This window comes from Equus caballus, chromosome 27 (assembly GCF_041296265.1).
Source record: "Equus caballus isolate H_3958 breed thoroughbred chromosome 27, TB-T2T, whole genome shotgun sequence".
Classification (NCBI taxonomy): Eukaryota; Metazoa; Chordata; class Mammalia; order Perissodactyla; family Equidae; genus Equus; species Equus caballus.
In genome coordinates, this window is record NC_091710.1 from 24,414,177 (window position 1) to 24,433,724 (window position 19,548).

At 36.0% G+C, this 19,548-nt stretch overlaps 1 protein-coding gene across 2 annotated transcripts in view; it reads right to left on the reverse strand.

Moving 5' to 3' along the window:
* The window catches only part of ADAM9 (ADAM metallopeptidase domain 9), a 176,829-nt gene that overhangs the window by 53,603 nt on the left and 103,678 nt on the right, over positions 1–19,548 (reverse strand). For both annotated transcript variants that reach the window (XR_011433256.1, XM_001491500.6), the window contains exons 15-16: positions 8,304–8,409; positions 1,928–2,111 (exon numbers count right to left, since the gene is read on the reverse strand). Coding sequence is in view for 1 of the 2 variants with exons in the window: in XM_001491500.6 (XP_001491550.3) it covers positions 1,928–2,111; positions 8,304–8,409 (290 nt within the window). In the remaining variant the exon portion in view is untranslated. The remainder of the gene's footprint in view (positions 1–1,927; positions 2,112–8,303; positions 8,410–19,548) is intronic.

The following is a 19,548-nucleotide window of genomic DNA, read 5'->3' on the forward strand; positions in this document are numbered from 1 at the left end:
ATTTATTTTGCACCTTGACAGAATGATCTCAAGTTCATCTGAAATGATAAATGAATAAAACAGCCAAGAAAACTATGGGGAAAAACTGAGGGTGCATTTGTATGGCCAGACATTAAAAATATAAAACCAACAAAACTAAAACAAAGCAGTACTGACACGAGTAGTCAGACAGATCAATAGACACGAAGAGAAAAGCCAAAAATCAAGCCCAAGTATATATACAAATTTAACAAGTAATTTAAATAGGATTTCAAATTAGAGGGGAGAGATTATAACTGAGCTTAAGGCAAATGATAAACCATTCTGAAAAAAATAACATTAGAACTCAACATATAGGAATCATTTCTGAATGAAAATGACAAAAGGAGAAAAAAAAATGCCAACTTCATACTATACACACTCAATATTCCCCTGGATTAAAGAGACAAGTGTTAAAACAAAAAACCTACTAGAAAATACAAGAGAATAATGATCTGATACTATACTGAGAAAGGTCTTGTAAAATATGTAAGCAAATTTAGAAACCATGAAGGAAAGGAATAACAGATGTGAATACATAAAAATGTAAACATGGAAAAAAATACTAAAATCAAAAGAAAGAGAGACGCAATAAACTGGGCAAAAATGTCATATATATTACATTATGTTTTATATGACGTAAGTTAAAGTTATTTAAAATCGATAAGAAAAACACACCAATTTTTAAACACACAAGGAACATCAATAAGCAAATCATAAAAAAATAAAGAAATATAAGAGAGAAAAAAATTCAAAATCACCAATAATCAAGAAAAAGTAAAATAAAAAGGAAATTACCAATGAAAGCTTTAAAACAACAGCAGCTAATCTTGACTATGGTGTGAAAAATTAAAACATTTATTATTGAAAATTGGTTGAAAGGCAAACTAGTAAAAACGTTTCTAAAGAGAAATTTGGCAAAACTATATACAAACCTTAAAAGCATGCATACCATTATAGAAGTTTAACCTCAGGAAACAATCAGGATGTTCTGAAAATTTATTTAGAAAGCCATTTACCTCAGCTTTGTTTATAATACCTGCAGCAGTCAAGCTTATGTAGCAGCAAGGACAGGCACAAAAATATCAGGGTCTTTCTGTAAGAGGTGAGGAACAGAATTGGAGCTGAAAACTTGGCAGGAAGTGAGTTAACTTGAAGGCCCGCCTGTCTTTGGCATGTGTCACATCATCGGTCAGCTGTGTTCTCTCTCCTCCTCCTCCTCCCTTCTGCTCTGAGTCGGTTTCTTCAACTTGCTGAACAATCCTGCTCCCTTATATCTCTTGTATGAGGCTTAAGCTCGCCATAACTCTTTTAGCCCTGCTCCTACTTCATGGCATCTCTCAAACAATTCTTAGCTCCTACCCTACTCTTAACTACCTTTCTTTAATTATATATTCCCAAAAAAAGGAATTTGGTCTAGCTCATCTTCGCATATGGAACCACTGATAATAAGTCTGGGGCTGACCAACTCTTGGCTCATATCTGATCCAAACAGCTGTGGTTAAGGGAGCAGGGAGCATGAGCAGGACAAGAACTACGACGTTTCTAATGCAGAGACATGCATGCATGCATGCGCACACATATCCATCCAAAATCCTGGAAATCACCTAAGTGTGCCAATAATAGCAGCCTGACCAACAAATTATAGCACATTGATAGGGGACAGAAATATGCACAGTATCTTGCAACACAGAAACCACAGGTTATAACATATGACCCCAATGAAGAAATCTAGATAGAAGATTTATAGCTATTCTTAATCTTGTTCTTGGTGGGCTTTGTATTTTCCAAAATCTCTACAATAAATACAGATTTCTTTCATAATCAAAAAAGAACAACCACTTACTGTGTATAATAATTTTTCAAGTTTTTAAAATTTTACTTTGTAAATAGAAAACATTTTGATTACCTTTCCAACATCACATCTCGTGCCTTCATTCACCATCCCAGGATCTGGAACATCTGATCCTAGCTGGAAATCCACACCCCAACATTTGGTGCCTCTACTGGGAGTCTGAATAATAGCAGGCACAATTCCAAATACAGGCATGTCTTGTACATTCTCACATTGAAGTTTTCCACATAAAGCATTCCTATAAAGAGAGAGAAATAACACAAACATAAAATGCATCCAGTGTAGACACAAAAGAAAGATTATATATTTATATAGAGACAGAGATTTACAGAGACTTAGCTGAAGGGACTCTCAACAGAAAAAGAGTGTAAGAGCAACAGAGACCAATGCAGCTCTCCTTAAACATGGTAGAGAGAGAATAAAAGAGATATGTGGATGCTAAAGTTTAAATTAGTGGGGTACCAGGTGGTGCTGATGCTCCCTCTTTCCCCATACCTAATCCCTCCTCGCTATCTGTCTAGGGCTCAGAAACTAATAAATTTGTTTATAAATATGATATAATTTTATAAATACTATTACACAGAAAATAACAGAACTATACCAAAATTCAAGTGTGTCTTCTTACAGAATTAAGGTAAGGAGAAAATTAGACTCTGTAACCTAAAATGACTAAGAAAGGATTCCACCCTTCTTGGTTTGGCTAACTCTTAGTTAATTACTTAAAGACTCAATTCATTAACTCATTAATTCACTAATTCATTCATTAATTCAGTATTAGAACTCTATGAAGCCATCCCTGACTACAATTCCTATCACCAAGGCTGTGCGAGTCAAATGTCCTTCCTACAGCCTTTCGTAACACACTGAGCACCCCTAACATCAACTCTTATGATGCTGTACTGAAATTTCCTATTTGATTGTCTTCTCATCCAAGCACCTACCCTATACTTGAATCTCCTCTAGGATTTCACTGCCAGGTCACTATACGATATTGTTTTCTAATTCCTCTAACTTACTACCTCCTGAAAATTCCCATTCTGGCTATCATAACATTCTTTTACTTCTTGAGATAAAATCTATCTCCCCATAACTTTTCCTCATTGGTCCCAGATCTTCCACATGAGACCACACAGATAATGTCTTTTCCTTCTTCCACATGATAGCTAACTCAGGACAATTAACATGGAGCTCCTAAATACTTCACCAGGACAATATCCTACAATCATTTCTCATGCAACAAGGACACTCCCCTCTAAATATGTTCCAGTTTGTCTCACTGCCTCTTGAAGCACAGTGCTCAGAGCGGAGCATGAAATTTCAGCTGTAGCCTGACAAGCAAAGAAGAAAACGGAGCTCTCATTTCCTTTATCCTAGATACTTTACTCTAGTAAGCCCAAGATTACAGTAGCTTTTACGGTAACTACATTACACAACTGATGCCCCCAAACTTACCACTAGCTAAAAGCCCTATTTATTCTTTACACATGCCACTATTACGTCTCCTCCTCCTTCCATCGGTATTTAAGAGTTAGTCATTTTGTCCCAACTTTATATTTATTCACTAGATAACCTATGTAAAGCGCTTAAACTTTCTGAGCTTCAGTCTCTTCATCTGAAAAACCATAGAGAATAATGCCTATTTCACATACTTGTTTGAATTATATATGAAAACTTCTAAAATAAAGCATACTGCAAAGTAGACCTCAGTTAACATGTGTTGGAACCTACCAAAATTTGTGTTGCTATGACATACTCAGTGTTTCATAAGTAGTCCTGACAACATATTAAAGATTAAAAGGAAAATACTCTTAATATATAAAAAACCGTTACAAATCAATAAGAAAAGGATAACCATTTCAAGAGAAAAAATTCAACAGCAAAGATGTAAACACGAAATTTACAAAATAAGAAATGCAAACAGCCAACAAAGCTAAGAGATGTTTGTTATCATATTAATAAAAAGAAAATTCTATTTCAAGCCTCAATAGAATAATTGCTTCAGACAAGGAGCATCAATGTATGCTAAAACCATGAGGTGAAACATTGGTGGGGAGCTCCATACTCATATGACACAAAATCACCACTTCACATATTACTTGACAGTTGCAATGAGAGAAATATAACTTTACAATAGCAAGATCTAGTCATGGCCACTTAGTAACACTTATATAAGACAATCCAGGATTATGTGCCTTCTTGATATAATACACCACTTATGGCATATTCTTCCCCAAAATGTTTAACCTGAATCTAATCAAGACTTTAGATTTAACTTCTGATTTATAGAAAATTCAGGGGATAGAGATACAAGTTAAGCTACATTGAGAAAAAACTATCAAACAAATCCAGAACACGGGCCATTCTAAAAGACCACTGGCCCAGTCATTTCCTCAGCTCACTGTCACTGAAAAGAAAAAAATAAAGTGAAGAAGAATATTTTAGATTAAAAGTGACTTAAGCGACATGACAACTAAATGCAATGAGTGATCCCTGTTTGAGTCCAGATGTAAGAAAAAAACAGCTATGAAAGACAATTTGAGAGCAATTGGAGAAATTTTAATATTGACCAGGTATTATGCGATATTAGGAAATTGTTAATTTTGTTAGGTATGATAATGGTGTTGTGAATGGCCTTATATGTTGGAGATGAATGCTGAAGAATTTAGAAGCAAAGTATCATAATGCCTATAATTTATTTAAAAATGGTTCAGCAAAGTCTAGACAAAGTAAATATAATAAAATATTACCAGTGTTTCAGTCTGGGATATATGGGTGTTCATCATACTATTCTTTCTACTCCTCTGTACATTTGAAATTTTTCATTTAAAAAGTTTAAAAAGATGATGCCATCTATGTACTAAGAAACAAGACAGCTCTTTCAGTGAAACAGAACAATACAACGTGTACAGCGGCATCTGCAGTATGCACAACAGAAAGGAGGAAGTGGGGTGGGGAATAGGAGTATATATTTCCATAAAGAAACTCTGGAGGGGCTGAGTGGTTAAGTTCGCGCGCTCCGCTGCAGGCGGCCCAGTGTTTCGTTGGTTCGAATCCTGGGCGCGGACATGGCACTGCTCATCAAACCACGCTGAGGCAGCGTCCCACATGCCACAACTAGAAGGACCCACAACGAAGAATATACAACTATGTACCGGGGGGCTTTGGGGAGAAAAAGGGAAAAATAAAATCTTTAAAAAAAAAAAAGAAACTCTGGAAAGACATACAAGAAGCTAAAAGAAATAGGTACCTCAGGGGTAGGGTGGGAACAGAGAAAAAGAGGATAGGCGTGCAAGTCACATTTTCTCTATATCCCTTTAAACATTTTTTCAACAATAGAAAAAATTAAGTAATTATTTACAAATTCATTTAAAACAAAACTGAAATATCTATTTGACATAACACATGGGAAAAGCATTTTTAAAGATAATACGCTGGCATTGGTAAGGGGGCAGTGGAAACACAAATCAGCTAACCACATTAAAGGTCAATTTGGAAGTATCAATGAAGACCCTAGAAACTATCCTCCCTATCCTTTGACTAAGAAAAATCTACTAAGAAAATAATCAGAGAAACAAAAAAATACTTAAACTCTATTTATCACAGCCTTGTTAAAAAATAGCAAATTACTAGAAACAAATCAAATTTCTAATACAAAGAAATGGTTAAAAGAAGCTGGGTTCATCCTATAAACGCTCCTAATATAGTGGAAAGTGAACACATCAATTTAGAAAACAGTATAAATCATAGGAGGCAATTTTGTTTATACATAGAGATGTGGGTTTCTCTGCACACATACGTGTGTGTCTATATATATGTATGACACACATAGACATGTTTATGAATATATATACACGAGAAGGAAATACCACAAAAATTTAACGGGGTATTTCTGGATGTAGGGCTACATGTGATCACTTTCTTTAGGTTTTTCTAGATTTTATACATTTTCTATGATGAGGATGATTATAAAGACACTGACGATGATGACAATAATGATGAGTCCTATGAGGAACCAGACACTCTTCTTAGTACTAACATCCATCACCTCATTCAGTCTTCAGAACTTCAGGTACCATTATTATCCCCATTTCACAAGAGGAAAACGAGTTATAAGTGAAGCAACTTGTCCAAAGTCTCAGAGATCTTAAGTGGCTGAAGTAGGATTCGAACCCAAAGAGTCTACCTTCAAATGTGTATTCCTAATAACATAAGCACCTAAGAAGACAAATTCAAAACATATACAGCAAAAATGTATAAAACTAAAAGGAGGAATAGACAACTTCATAATCACAGCTTGAGATTTTAACATACCTCTCTCAGAAATTGAAGGACAAACAGATAAAACACACACACATCAAAGATATAGAAGGGTGGGAAAGACCATTAACTTACTTAACATTTATAGAATAATACATGCAACAACTGCAGAAGGCACTTTTTTTTTTTTTTTTTTTTTTACAATTGCACATGGAACATTCACCAAACAGACCATTTGCTGGGCAACAATTCACATCTCAAGAAACTGTAAAGAATTCAAGTCATACAGAGTATGTTCTCAATGGAATTAAACTAGAAATCAAATACAAACACATAACTAGAATAGTCTCAAATATTTGGAAATCCGCAATACACTTTCAGTAACTCATGAGTCAAAGGAGAAATAACAATGTAAGTTAGAAAGTGTTATGAACTGAAAACATATCAAATTCAATGAAAAAGAAGCATACAACTTTTTAACCAGTTTATCCTTTCTTCAACCTTCAAGTTGCTACTTTTCTCATGTTGATTTAGAATAATTATGATAGCCAAGATGGGTCCAATCTCCCCAAAATGCAGGACAGAGCCCTCCGTGGTTTTTGCTAAACACCATAAAAGAATCATGAAAATGTTATGTCTAGAACTGTATCTTACTTTCCTTTTATCTGGAAAATTACCTATTAAACTACCTATTTTATTCTAAGGCAGTATCATTTTTAAATGATTGTTCTTGCTAAGGCAGTGGTTTGGACATAAAAATCTCCTCATGGAATTGAAATACACTAAAAATTTATTGAGAATAATAGTTTGAATTCCCCAGAAAAACAGTGCTATATAAACGCAAGAGAACTTATCTCTACAACTACTTTTGAGACTACACAAGATAGAAAATCAAAACAATTATGTTCATATCCCCTTTTGAAACACTTTCTTGGTTTTTAAACTCCCTCAATCTATTCTGTTTTATATATTAAGAAAGGTATATTCTGAATATTCTGTGAAATACACCTTAAGTGGATAACTAATTTTTAAAGAATTAGAACAAAATTAATTTAAAATAAATTTAAAAAAATTTAAAGAAGCTGATAGCATTAAGAACACCTATAAAAGGGATATCCGGTCCTGTTAAGGCAGTTGAGGAAGTCTAGCTTAGAGAAATCATACTCGAACTAAGATCTGGAAGGGAGAGAAGAGCATGCCAGGAAGAAGGAACAGCATGTGCAGAGGCCCTGTGGCAGAAGGCCAAAGTAGCCCAGGATAGCTGAAGCATTTCACAGCATTTAATGTCTGGGTATAAAAAGATGAGCCTACAAATAAACACATTAAAGAAGTATCCAGAAACATAGAAAAAATACTAGAAGAACATTATACACAAAAGCCAAGGAAAGAGGTTTCTTAAAAAGGAGAAAATGGTCAACATAGTTGAATGGTACTGAAAGTTCAAGTAATGTCTGTTGGATTTAGCGATATGAAGGTCATGTTGTTATTTCTTCTTAGTAAGCATCGTTTCACCACAGTTGTTTAGCCTAACAGGCAGAGTAGGAGGTAGAGTGGGTAGAAGAAAAGATACACAGTATTAGAGAATAATTCCAATTATGTAAAATGTCAATATGTGTATACACAGTGCACAGAAACAAAAAAGGGAAGAAATACACCGAAATGAGTGCATATATATGGATTGAGATTGTGGATGAGTTTTCTCATATATAATTTTTTAATATTATTAATTTACAATGAGTAAACGTTATAGAAAAAAGGTTTCAATTTGTCACTTTAAAATTATATAGAGCTAGAAGAAAATAATGAAGTACAGAATTAATTCTGTAGGTAACTTTAGGATTACCTAAATTCCTGCTAAATTCTGTAGGATTAGCAGCATAATCTTTTAATGAAAGGAAGAGGAGGAAGAGTGTTTACTCGGGGTTCTCATGGTAGAACAAAAACAAAGTAAGATTCTAAAAGCCACTATCTTTTAGACAGGTGATGTCAAAGGGTGAACTATTTTACCCGTTCGATTCAGGGTGTCTCTGAAGCCTTGTTTTACAACATCGTAAGTCTGAAAAGTTAGGCATTTAAGCGGGAGAAAGTCGGCAGTCACAAGGAGTCAGAGAAGAGACTACGATGACTGGTCTCACAGCCTGCCATACTCCTTTACGACCTGGCCTCCACTTACCCAGTGGCACACTTCTTGTATTCATTGCCAGAGAAACCACAATTGCCAAATCTGTCACCTTTAGAATTCACATCAATGAAACAATCTTTGGGGGCAGCCTTGGCTTCTGTAACATTAAAAATTAAAAAGAAAAAGTTATGGCAAATTTAATTCAGAAATAAAAATATTCCCTATGACAGTCCATACACCCGGATGAAGTGCCTCAACACCTCTGACAAAGCTTCAGGTCTTACAGATAAAACATTTTTGTTCCACATTTTATACGTAACAACAGAATGTAAAAAGAAAGCTTAGATTGTATTTAAAAGTTAGCCTGGACTCGAACACTCAGGACCTAAAAGAAATGTCATTAAACAGATGAAATTACAAATTATAAATCACGCACAGTATGGTAGCATTTCCAGCATATTCATTCTCACTGCTCTCAAACACATATCTACTGCACCCCTGGTTAGAGCAGGCTTGGGAGGGTTGGTGAAAACATTGCCAGCTCTTATTATTTATTTTTTATTTATCATATATGGATGTTTAATTTACATAATTCCTACTAATTAGACGGATAGAAAAACAGCCATGACAGCTGATAAAGCATCAATCCATTCTTGCTTTCCGATATTTTATATAGGTATGACTTAATGATGACTCTTTCCACTTAATTATACATTCCTAAAAATGGTTTATTTGGAAAAATTCTTAAGCCAAGTTGCTAGTTCTTTCTATTTAATATAGGAAATTCAGTTGCCTAATTTACACATTCAATACTATGTTGTCTAGTTTAAAAGAAAATGGATAGCAAGTGAAAGGAGTTGGAGCAGAAAAAGAGGCAGGGAATCAGAAAATACAAAAAACGAGTGCAGAATTCTTGCAGAAGGTAAATGTCACATGGCACTATCCCTAGCAAAGCCCTTCTACAGAACAGATGTAGCTATAAAAATTCCTGATAATCTCCAAAGAAAAAAATAACTGTGGTCCCTTTACTCCTGGACTTTTCTGTAGGCCTCTATGAAGATAATATCTTTGCCAAATAATAGTATTTACTTCATTGAATGCCTATCTGTAATTACTTTTGTAGTATGGAATAACCTACCTATTCCTTCAAAATATATCAGAAGTTGACAGATCTCTACCACTCTATCCCATGACCTCACATAAATAAGGCCCATTTAATTCTTAGATGGTCTTCTTTACTCAGGCCCTATGACCCACCATAAGATAAGAAGTACAGCAGACAGAAACTAGAGACAGCAGAAGTCTGGTCAAAATCAATAACGCTAGCTTTAGAGAATCCAGTCCAGTAACCACACCTGATCTTTCAAACTAAGTAAGAGAAACCAACATAAAAATAGAAGATTTGGGTTTTCTTTCCTTTCCTTTCTCTCCCTCCCCCCCTTCCTCCTTCCCTTCTCTCTCCCTCCTTCCCTTCTTTCCTTCATTAAATATGTATTAATCCCCAACTAGGTGTCCCGCACTCTGATAGGTAATGGATATAGTTTACCAGTAGCTCACTGGTGGGAAACAGAAAAGCTCCTATTTTTTCCTACGGGAAAACAGGACTCCAGGATGGTTTTGGCATAAACTATCGCTGCCAATTATCAACCAAAGCCTAGTTGTGCAGAAAAGCAACCTTTTCCTTGAGAACCTCAGTCACCTCAAGCCAAGAAAGGAAACCCAAGGATATAACACAAGGTAGAGTATCTACTGTTAGAGCACTGTTAGCACCAATGTGTAACGCAAACAAAGCTGACTGGAGATGCCACCATGCCTCAATGTAAACTCTCCATTGGGCTCTCACCACTACAAAGCAGACGTCAGCATCATTCTATCAGCTGGAAGAGTGAGTTGTTTATTTTGTCTCTTCCCTCCAAGTTACAACTAAATGGACATTCATTAATCAGCAGTGGATTCCTTACACAGCACAACAGGGTGCCTGAGAGATCCACGCAGCCATACTTCTGAAGGTGGGTGGACTGGATCCCAGGGAAGCAGTGAAACTAGATGAGCACACCCTTCCCCCTCCCTGGCAGCAGCAATCCAGGTCTCAGATCCTCACACAGGGGTTCAGTACAAATGAGTGAAGGTGAGGGTAGCCCAGTCCATGTGCAAATACTTTCAGCATGACAGTGTGGCCGGCAGGAGCACCCCCCCATGCCACAGCAGGCCTGTCCATGGGAATACTTCCAACCCACTGGCAGCAACCAAGCCCCTGCATAGGTGTCCCTCTCACCTAGTGAAGCAGCACAGCAAGCCTCCTAACAAGCACAGCAGCCCCACCCACGTGAGAGTAACCTGCCTGCCAAGCACAGAGCCACTGCTGGCAATGCACAACCTGCCCTCCTAGTGCAGAGGCCTCGTCCATGGGAGTGCAACCTGCTGAGTGGCTGCAGCCAGCCTGCACAAACACAGAACGGCCCTACCAGCACAACTACAGCAGACGGGGAGGGATCAGAAAACAGCTGAAGCCCTGCCCCAAGTGGTGGCAGGTGGAATCTGTGACCAGATACTACAACAAATGTGCTAGCAAAGGATCAACTCATCAAACACCATAAACTATAGTAAGACTTCAGAGAAGAAGGAAAATGACAAGTCTCCAGAAAGCAAACCTGAAGTCACAGAAGTTTACAATCTAAATGACAGGGAACATTCAAAATAGTTGTCATAAAGAAAGTCAACGAGCTACAAGAAAACTCAGAAAGACAATTCAATGAGCTCAGGAATAGAATTAATGAAAAGAAGGAATACTTTACCAAAGAGATTGAAAGTCTAAAAAGAAAACAAACAGAAAATCTGGATATCAAAAACACAATTAATTAGATAAAAAATAATGCAGAAACTACAACAAATAGAGCTGATGTTATAGAGGACAGAATTAGTGAATTAGAGAATAGAAATATACAATTGCTTCAGGAGGAAGAGGAAAGAGAAGTAAGATTTTTAAAAAAATGAAGATTTTTTTCAAGAAATATCCAACTCATATAGGAAAAGCAATATCAGGATTATCAGTATTCCAGAGGGAGAAGTGAGGGAGAATGGAGCAGAGAGTTTGTTCAAAGAAATAACAGCTGAGAACTTCCCAAACCTGGGGAAAGAAATGGACATAAAAGTAGATGAAGCCAATAGAACTAATAACATCAATGCAAAAAGACCTTCTCCAATAGTAAAACTGGCAAAAGTCAATGACAAAGAAAAAATTTTAAGGGCAGCAAGGCAGAAGAAAATAAGGTACAAAGGAACCCCTATCAAGCTTTCAGCATATTTCCCAGCAGAAAACTTACAGGCTAGGAGAGAATGGAATGACATATTCAAAATACTGAAAAGACAAAAACTTTCAGCCAGGAGTATGCTATCCAGTGAAACTATCTTTCGATATGAAAGAGGGAAAAAAAAGCTTTCCCAGATAAACAAGAAATAACCACTGGATCAATGAAGAAATCAAAGGAGAAAATACCTGGAGACAAATGAAAATTAAAACATGACATACCAACTCTTAAGGGATGCAGCAAAAGTGGTACTAAGAGGAAAATTTATAGCAATACAGGTCTACCTCAACAAACAAGAAAAATCTCAAGTAGACTTAAACTACACCTATCAGAACTAGAAAAAGAAGAATAAAGAAAACCCCACGTCAACAGAAAGAGGGAAATAATAAAAATTAGAGTAGAAATAAATGAAATTGAGACTAAAACAATAGAAAGAATCAATGAAACTAAGAGCTGGTTCTTTGAGGAGATAAATAAAATCAACAGATCCTTAGCCAGACTAAGAAAAAACGACAGAAGGTACAAATAAATAAAATTAGAAATTAAAGAGGATAAATTACAAAACACACCTCAGAAATACAAAGGATTATAAGAGAATGGTATGAAAAAGTATATGCCAACAAATTAGATAACCTATAAGAAATAGATAGATTCTTAGACTCATACAGCCTCAGAAAAATTGAAGCAAGAAGAAATAGAGAATCTGAACAGACCAATCACAAGTAAAGAAATAGAAATAGTAATCAAAAACTTCCCAAAAAACAAAAGTCCAGGACCAGATGGCTTCTGTGGAGAATTCTACCAAACATTCAAGGAAGATTTAATACCTATCCTTTCTCAAACTGTTTCAAAAACTTAAAGAAGATAAGATGCTCCCTAACTCATTCTATGAAGCCAACATTACGCTGAGACCAAACCCAGACAAGAACAACATAAGGAAGGAAAATTACAAGCCAACATTACTGACGAACATAGACGCAAAAATCTTCAACAAAATATTGGTAAATCGAATACAGCAATACATTAAAAGGATCATACACCATGATCAAGTGGAATTTATTACAGGGATCTAGGGATGGCTCAACAACTGCAAATCAATCCATGTGATACATCACATTAACAAAATGAGGAATAAAAAAATCAAATGATCATCTCAACAGATGGAGAGAAAGCATTTGACAAAATCCACATCCATTTATGACAAAAATTCTCAACATAATGGGTATAGAAGGAAAGTACCTAACATACTAAAGGTCATATATGACAAACAAACCCACAGCCAACATCATACTTAATGGTGAAAAACTGAAAGCCATCCCTCTGAGAACGGGAACAAGATACAGGTGCCCACTCTCACCACTCCTGTTCAACATAGTACTGGTGTTTTGGGCCAGAACAATTAGGCAGGAAAAAGAAATAAAAGTTATCCAAATTGGAAAGGAAGAAGTAAAACTCTCACTGTCTGTGGACAATACGCTTTCATATATAGAAAACCCTAAAGAATCCACCAGAAAACCATTAGAAATAATCAACAACTACAGCAAAGTTGTAGCATACAAAATCAACCTACAAAAATCAGTTGTATTTCTATACACTAATAACAAACTAGCAGAATGAGAAGTCAAGAATACAATCTCATTTACGATCACAACAAAAAGAATAAACTATCTAGGAATAAACTTAACCAAGGAGGTGAAAGATCTACACACTGAAAACTATAAGACATTATTGAAACAAATTGAAGAAGTTATAAAGAAATGGAAAGATATTCCAAGCTCATGATTGGAAAAATAAACAAAGTTAAAATGTCTATATTACCTAATGCAATCTACACATTCAATGCAATGCCAATCAGAATGCCAATGACATTCTTCACAGAAATAGAGTAAAGAATCCTAAAATTTACATGGAACGCCAAAAGACCCCTAATAGCCAAAGCAATCCTGAGGAAAAAGAACAAAGCTGGAGGCATCACACTCCCTGACTTCAAAACATACTACAAAGCTATAGTAATCCAAACAACATGGTACTGGCACAAAACCAGACACATAGATCAATGGAGCAGAACTGAAAGCCCACAAATAAACTACACACCTATGGACAGCTAATTGTTGACAAAGGCACCAAGAACATACAACGAAGAAAGGAAAGTCTCTTCAATAAATGGTGTTGGGAAAACTTGACAGCCACATGCAAAAGAATGAAAGCAGACCATTATCTTACAGCATACACAAAAATTAACTTAAAATTGGATTAAAGACTTGAATGTAAGATCTGACACCATAAAACTCCTAGAAGAAAATATAGGCAGTACACTCTGACATCAGTCTTAGCATCTTTTTTAACACCATGTCTACTCAAGAAAGGGAAATAGAAAAAAATAAACAAATGAGGCTACATCAGACTAAAAAGCTTGTGCAAGGCAAAGTAAACCATCAACAAAATGAAAAGACAACCCGCCAACTGGGAGAAAATATTTGTAAATCATATATCCAACAAGGGATTAATTTCCAAAATATATAAAGAACTCATGCAAATCAACAATAAAGAAGCAAACAACCCAATCAAAAAATGGGCAGAGGATATGAAGAGACATTTTTCCAAAGAAGATATATAGATGGCCAACAGGCACATGAAAAGATATTCAACATCACTAATTATTAAGGAAATGCAAATCAAAACTACAATATCACCTTACACCCATCTGAATGGCTATAATTAAGACAAAAAATAACAAACGTTGGCAAGGATATAGGGAAAAGGGAACCCACATACATTACTGGTGGAAATGCAAACTGGTGCAGCCGCTATGGAAAACAGTATGGAGATTTCTCAAAAATTCAACAATAGAAATACCATATGATTCATCTATCACACTACTGGGTATTTATCCAAAGAACAAGAAATCAACAATACAAAGAGTATTATGCATCCCTATGTTCACTGCAGCATTATTCACAACAGCCAAGATGTGCAAGCAACCCAAGTGCCCATCAAAGGATGAATGGATAAAGAAGATGTGGTATTTATATACAATGGAATACTACTCAGCCATAAAAAAAGACAAAATAATGCCATTTGCAACAACAACATGGATGGACCTTGTCCATGGGTATTATGTTAAGTGAAATAAACCAGACAGAGAAAGACAAACACCATATGATTTCACTCATATGTAGAAGATAAACAAATACATGAATAAGGAGTACAGATTACTGGTTATGTGAGAGGAAGGGGGGTTGAGGGGGGAGCAAAAGGGGTAAAGGGGACATATGTATGACGATGTATAAAAACTAGAGTATCAGTTATGAATACAATGCATTCTACACAGAAATTTATATATAATAAGGTACACCTCAAATTACACATTTATAAACCAATATGACCTCAATAAAATAATTTTTTTAAAAAAAGAACTACTACATATCATCTTCTTGATATCCTTTCTCTGCTCCTTCAAAACTATTCACAATGTTGCCAAAGAAATCCCAAAAGCAAATCCAATCATGTCATTTCTATGCTTAAAATCCACAGTTCCCCATTATCTAGGGAGAAGATGATTCCCCACTACCTAGGGGAAAAATTTTAACCTGAAATTCATGACCCAAAAAACATTAAGATTAGCAATCTGGAGTACACAGTCAAAATTCCCGGAAAAGTCTAAATTTGACATCTAACTCTCTTGTCTCATCTCGTCTCGTTCCCTCTCCCTGTACTGAAGTTCTGGGAGGATATATTCTGGCCTATGAAATAACAGTAAAAGCCAGGATTTCCCATCAAATAATCCTGTAAAAGCAAGAATGTCACAAGAATGTCTTCTTCTTTCAGCCAACTACTGGGACAAAACAGAAAATCCAGAAATAGACTCAAGTATACATGATGTTTGGCATGTTGATATAAGTGTTATTTCAGATCAGTAGGAACACTGAGTATTTAATAAATCCCAGAACTAAAGACTTAAATGTAAAAATAAATCATAATAGTACTAAAAGACCAAGTAAAAACCCCGAGGAATGAGAATTTCTAAGCATGATACCAAAGACAGAAATCATAAGTGAAAATATATATTAAATGAGAAAAACTTGGGATACTATCAAGAAAACGAACAAAACTAAAGGACAAAATGAGAGAAAATGTTGGCAATGTATGAAAAATAGTTAATCTCTTTAATCATAAAAAAATCTTTTAAGGGCCAGGCCGGTGGCGCAGCGATTAAGTGCGCACATTCCGCTTTGACTGCCCGGGGTTCGCCAGTTCAGATCCCAGGTACGGACATGGCGCTGCTGGCAAAAAGCCATACTGTGGTAGGCATCCCACATATAAAGTAGAGGAAGATGGGCACAGTTGTTAGATCAGGGCCAGTCTTCCTCAACAAAAAAGAGGAGGATTGGCAGCAGATGTTAGCTCAGGGCTAATCTTTCTCAAAAAAAATTTTTTTTAAATCTTTTAAAATAAAGTAACAAGGAATAAATATCTTAGTAGAAAAAATGAACTAAGGACAGGAACAGGCAAGACATAAAAAAACACAAATGGTCAATATCAATATAAAAAATTGAATTTCACTAGTAATAAAAACACATTTAAAAATAAAAATATGGCTTGCACTTATTAAATGATGTAGGGCTTTTTTTAAAATGGAAACACTCAGTGTTGGAAATATTTGAGGAAATAAACACACATGTATAGCTAATGAGAGTCTAAAACAGCATAATAATTCTGGAAATTATGTGGAAATGTCTTAAAAGTCTTTAAAGAACATACTTGTTAACACTGCAATCCCACTTCCAGGAATTTATCCTGAAGAACAAAATGGACGGTGGCAAAGACTAAAATAAACTATAGAGATAGTCACAATCAGCATTGCTGGCTAGTTAAATAAATAATAGTACATCATTAACATGATGTTGTAGAAAAATACTTAATGACATGGAAAAGTATTCACAACTGACTGTTGGTTTTGAAAAAAGTGTAGTTTTGAAGCAGTATGATGCCCTCATATAAGCATAAAAAAAGATGTGAGAGACAGTCATCAGATTTTTAACAGTGGTTACTTATTCAGGATATTAAGAGGATAGGCAATATTTATTTTCTACTTTGTGATAATCTATATTTTCAGTATTTAAAAAAACATGTACTATTTCCATTTAAGAAAGTAAACCAACTGAAGTTATTTTCTTTTACTGATCTCCTTGATAAATTCCAGTAGCAGTGTTCACCAGCTCTTCACACTATAGTGGTTAAGATCATGGCTCTGCTGCCTTCTATCTGTGTGACCATGGGCAAACCTTGTGTTTCTCTGAGCCTTAGCTTTCTCATGAGGTTGTTTTAAGGCCCAAATTTGATAATACATATCAACACCCCTCTTATACATTCCCTCTCAAACTCTTCATTTTTTAATAAATATTTAGTGTTTACTATAAGGAATGAGGAATTTGAAAATGCATAAACTAGCAAAGGACTTTCATATCCATAAGTTCAAAAGTTCATAGGAATGAAAACTAGACCTATAACACTTCAATTAACTACATCTTTAAAATTACAAGCCATCAGCAGATTTCCGGTAAAAAGTTTGAACACATGTATTTATTTTCCCTCCCTCCTGAAATCCCACTTAGACAAAGAAAATGGCTTTTTTTTTAATTCATAAACTCAAACAGACAGTGGAACTGGGAGAGGAGACAGCACAAAATATTAGAAGCTGAAAAGCAGACCGTTAAGTGGTAAATGACTCAGTGTATCTGAAAGAAAACAAATGCTAAGCTGACAGCGCAGAAAGCAGAGATCAACCCTTTTAACACCACAGAATTCTCCAAAGATAAGAAATTGGTAGTACCAGATACCTCTGAACACAGGGGTAACGAAGGGCAAGCAGCTAAAATAAAGAAAAGAAGCTTAAAGACTGTTGAAGAAGCAGCTAGATCCTCAGATCACCTCTGCTCTTTGTGCAGCCGGGTGGCTGTCCCTTCCCTACCCTAGCAAAAGACCTGAAGTTTAACCTCTGGGTAGACTAAAGACAGGGGTTCAGGACTCAGAGATATCACTAAAAAGCTGAGAAACTATTCCAAAAGTAAGGGGATGAATCAGACACTTGCCTACCCAATTCTGAGATCCCCAGTCTTATTCTCCCCACTTGCCTCTTCACTCTCAGAACGCTGGCAGCTTCCAGCATTCTCTAGGACTTTACCCTCCAGACTGGAGATAGAGTAAGTCTTTACAAGGGACTCTAATGAGCCTAAAAGGAAAAAACCTAAAGATGTGGATTTTAGCATTTCCTCAATTAAAAAGCTCATCCATGTCACTCTACAGGAAAGTTTACAGTTACGAAGCCTCACCCAAGAACCTAGTGTGACCCATCTGGTCCTTCTTCCCTTCTCTTGGGGAAATCAGGTATCTTCCTATCAGACATCTGAGGAAAACTTCTAATATAAAAGACAGATATCCAAATACACAAAAAAGGTAACTTGGAACACAAAGTATGCAAAGAAAACTTACAAAAATTATCATTAACATACTGAGAGAAATAAGAGAAGATGTTCATGCATGGAACAAGAACAGAATATTATTTCTTAAAAAGAAGTGTGAAAACACTCAGAGAATATAAGAGTTCATGACAACCAAGACTGTGGTGCCTGAAATGAAAACCTCAGTAAAAGAATCAGAAGATGAAGTTGAAGAAGTCACCCAGAAAGTGGGCACAAAAAACAAAGAGATAGAAAACAAGAAAGAAAAGATTTAAAAAAAAAAAAAATCCAGGAAATGCAATATCCAAATAATGTGAGCTATAAAAAGAAACCAGAAAAAAAAAAAAACCAAGGGGAAAAAATTTCCAGAACTAAAGACACGAGTTGGCAAATTGAATGCACCCACCACATACACAACAAAATGGGTAAAAACAGACCAACATCAAAGCATATCACCTTGAAGAGACGACCCTTCAAGCCTTCCGAGAGAGGGAAAAAAAAAGGCCGTATGCAAGAATCAGAATGGCATCAGACTTCTCAACAGCAGCTGTGGAAGCTAAAAGACCATGAAGCAATGACTTCAAAATTGTGAGGAAAAATTATTTCCAATCTAGCCAAACTACCAATCAACTATTTAGATAAAACAAAAATATTTTCATACTTCCAAGATCTCAAGAAATTTACTCCAAGCTCAAGATTTCTAAGGAAACTACTAAAAGGAAAACTCCATAGAAAGGAAGAAATAATTCTAGACAGAGAGAAAGCAATGGGAAATGGGAAATACAAACAGGAGAGAGACAATGGGCCACTCCCGGATTATGATGAAACGAAATCTCAGGATGAAAGTTGAGATAGATACAGGGGGTGTGACGGTTTATTGCAACTGTCAATCTTGATTGCACCAGATATTTGGCCAAATATTAGCCTGCTTGTTCTGTGACAGTGTTTTGGGATGAGATTAACATTGAAATCAGTAGAGTGAGTAAAGCAGATGACTCTCGCTAATGGGGGTGAGCCCCGTTCAATCAGCTGAAACCTGAATAGAATGCAAAGGCTGACCCTGACTTGAGTAAGAGGGAATTCTTCCTGACAGCCTACAGACTGGGACACTGGCTTTTTTCCTGCCTTTGGAGTCAAACTGAAACATTAGCTCTTCCTAAGTCTCAAGCCTGCCAACCTTGGAACTAGAACTACACCATTGGCTCTCTTGGTTCTCAGGCCTTTAAAATCAGACTGTAACTACACTACCGGCTCTCCTGGGTCTCCAGCTTACAACTGCAGAATCTTGGGACTTAGGCTCCAATATCACATAAGCCAATTCCTTAAAATACCTATATCTATATCTATGTATCTACCTATCTATCTACATACATCCTATTTTTTCTGTTTCTCTGAAGAACCCTGACTAGTACAGACTTTGGTACCGAGAGTAGTTCTAGAGGAGAAGAAGTTTAAGGATGAGTTTTCTGAACTGGTTCTGGGGTTTCTGGAATTGGGTCTCTAATCTGATTACATTTAAAGATGCTA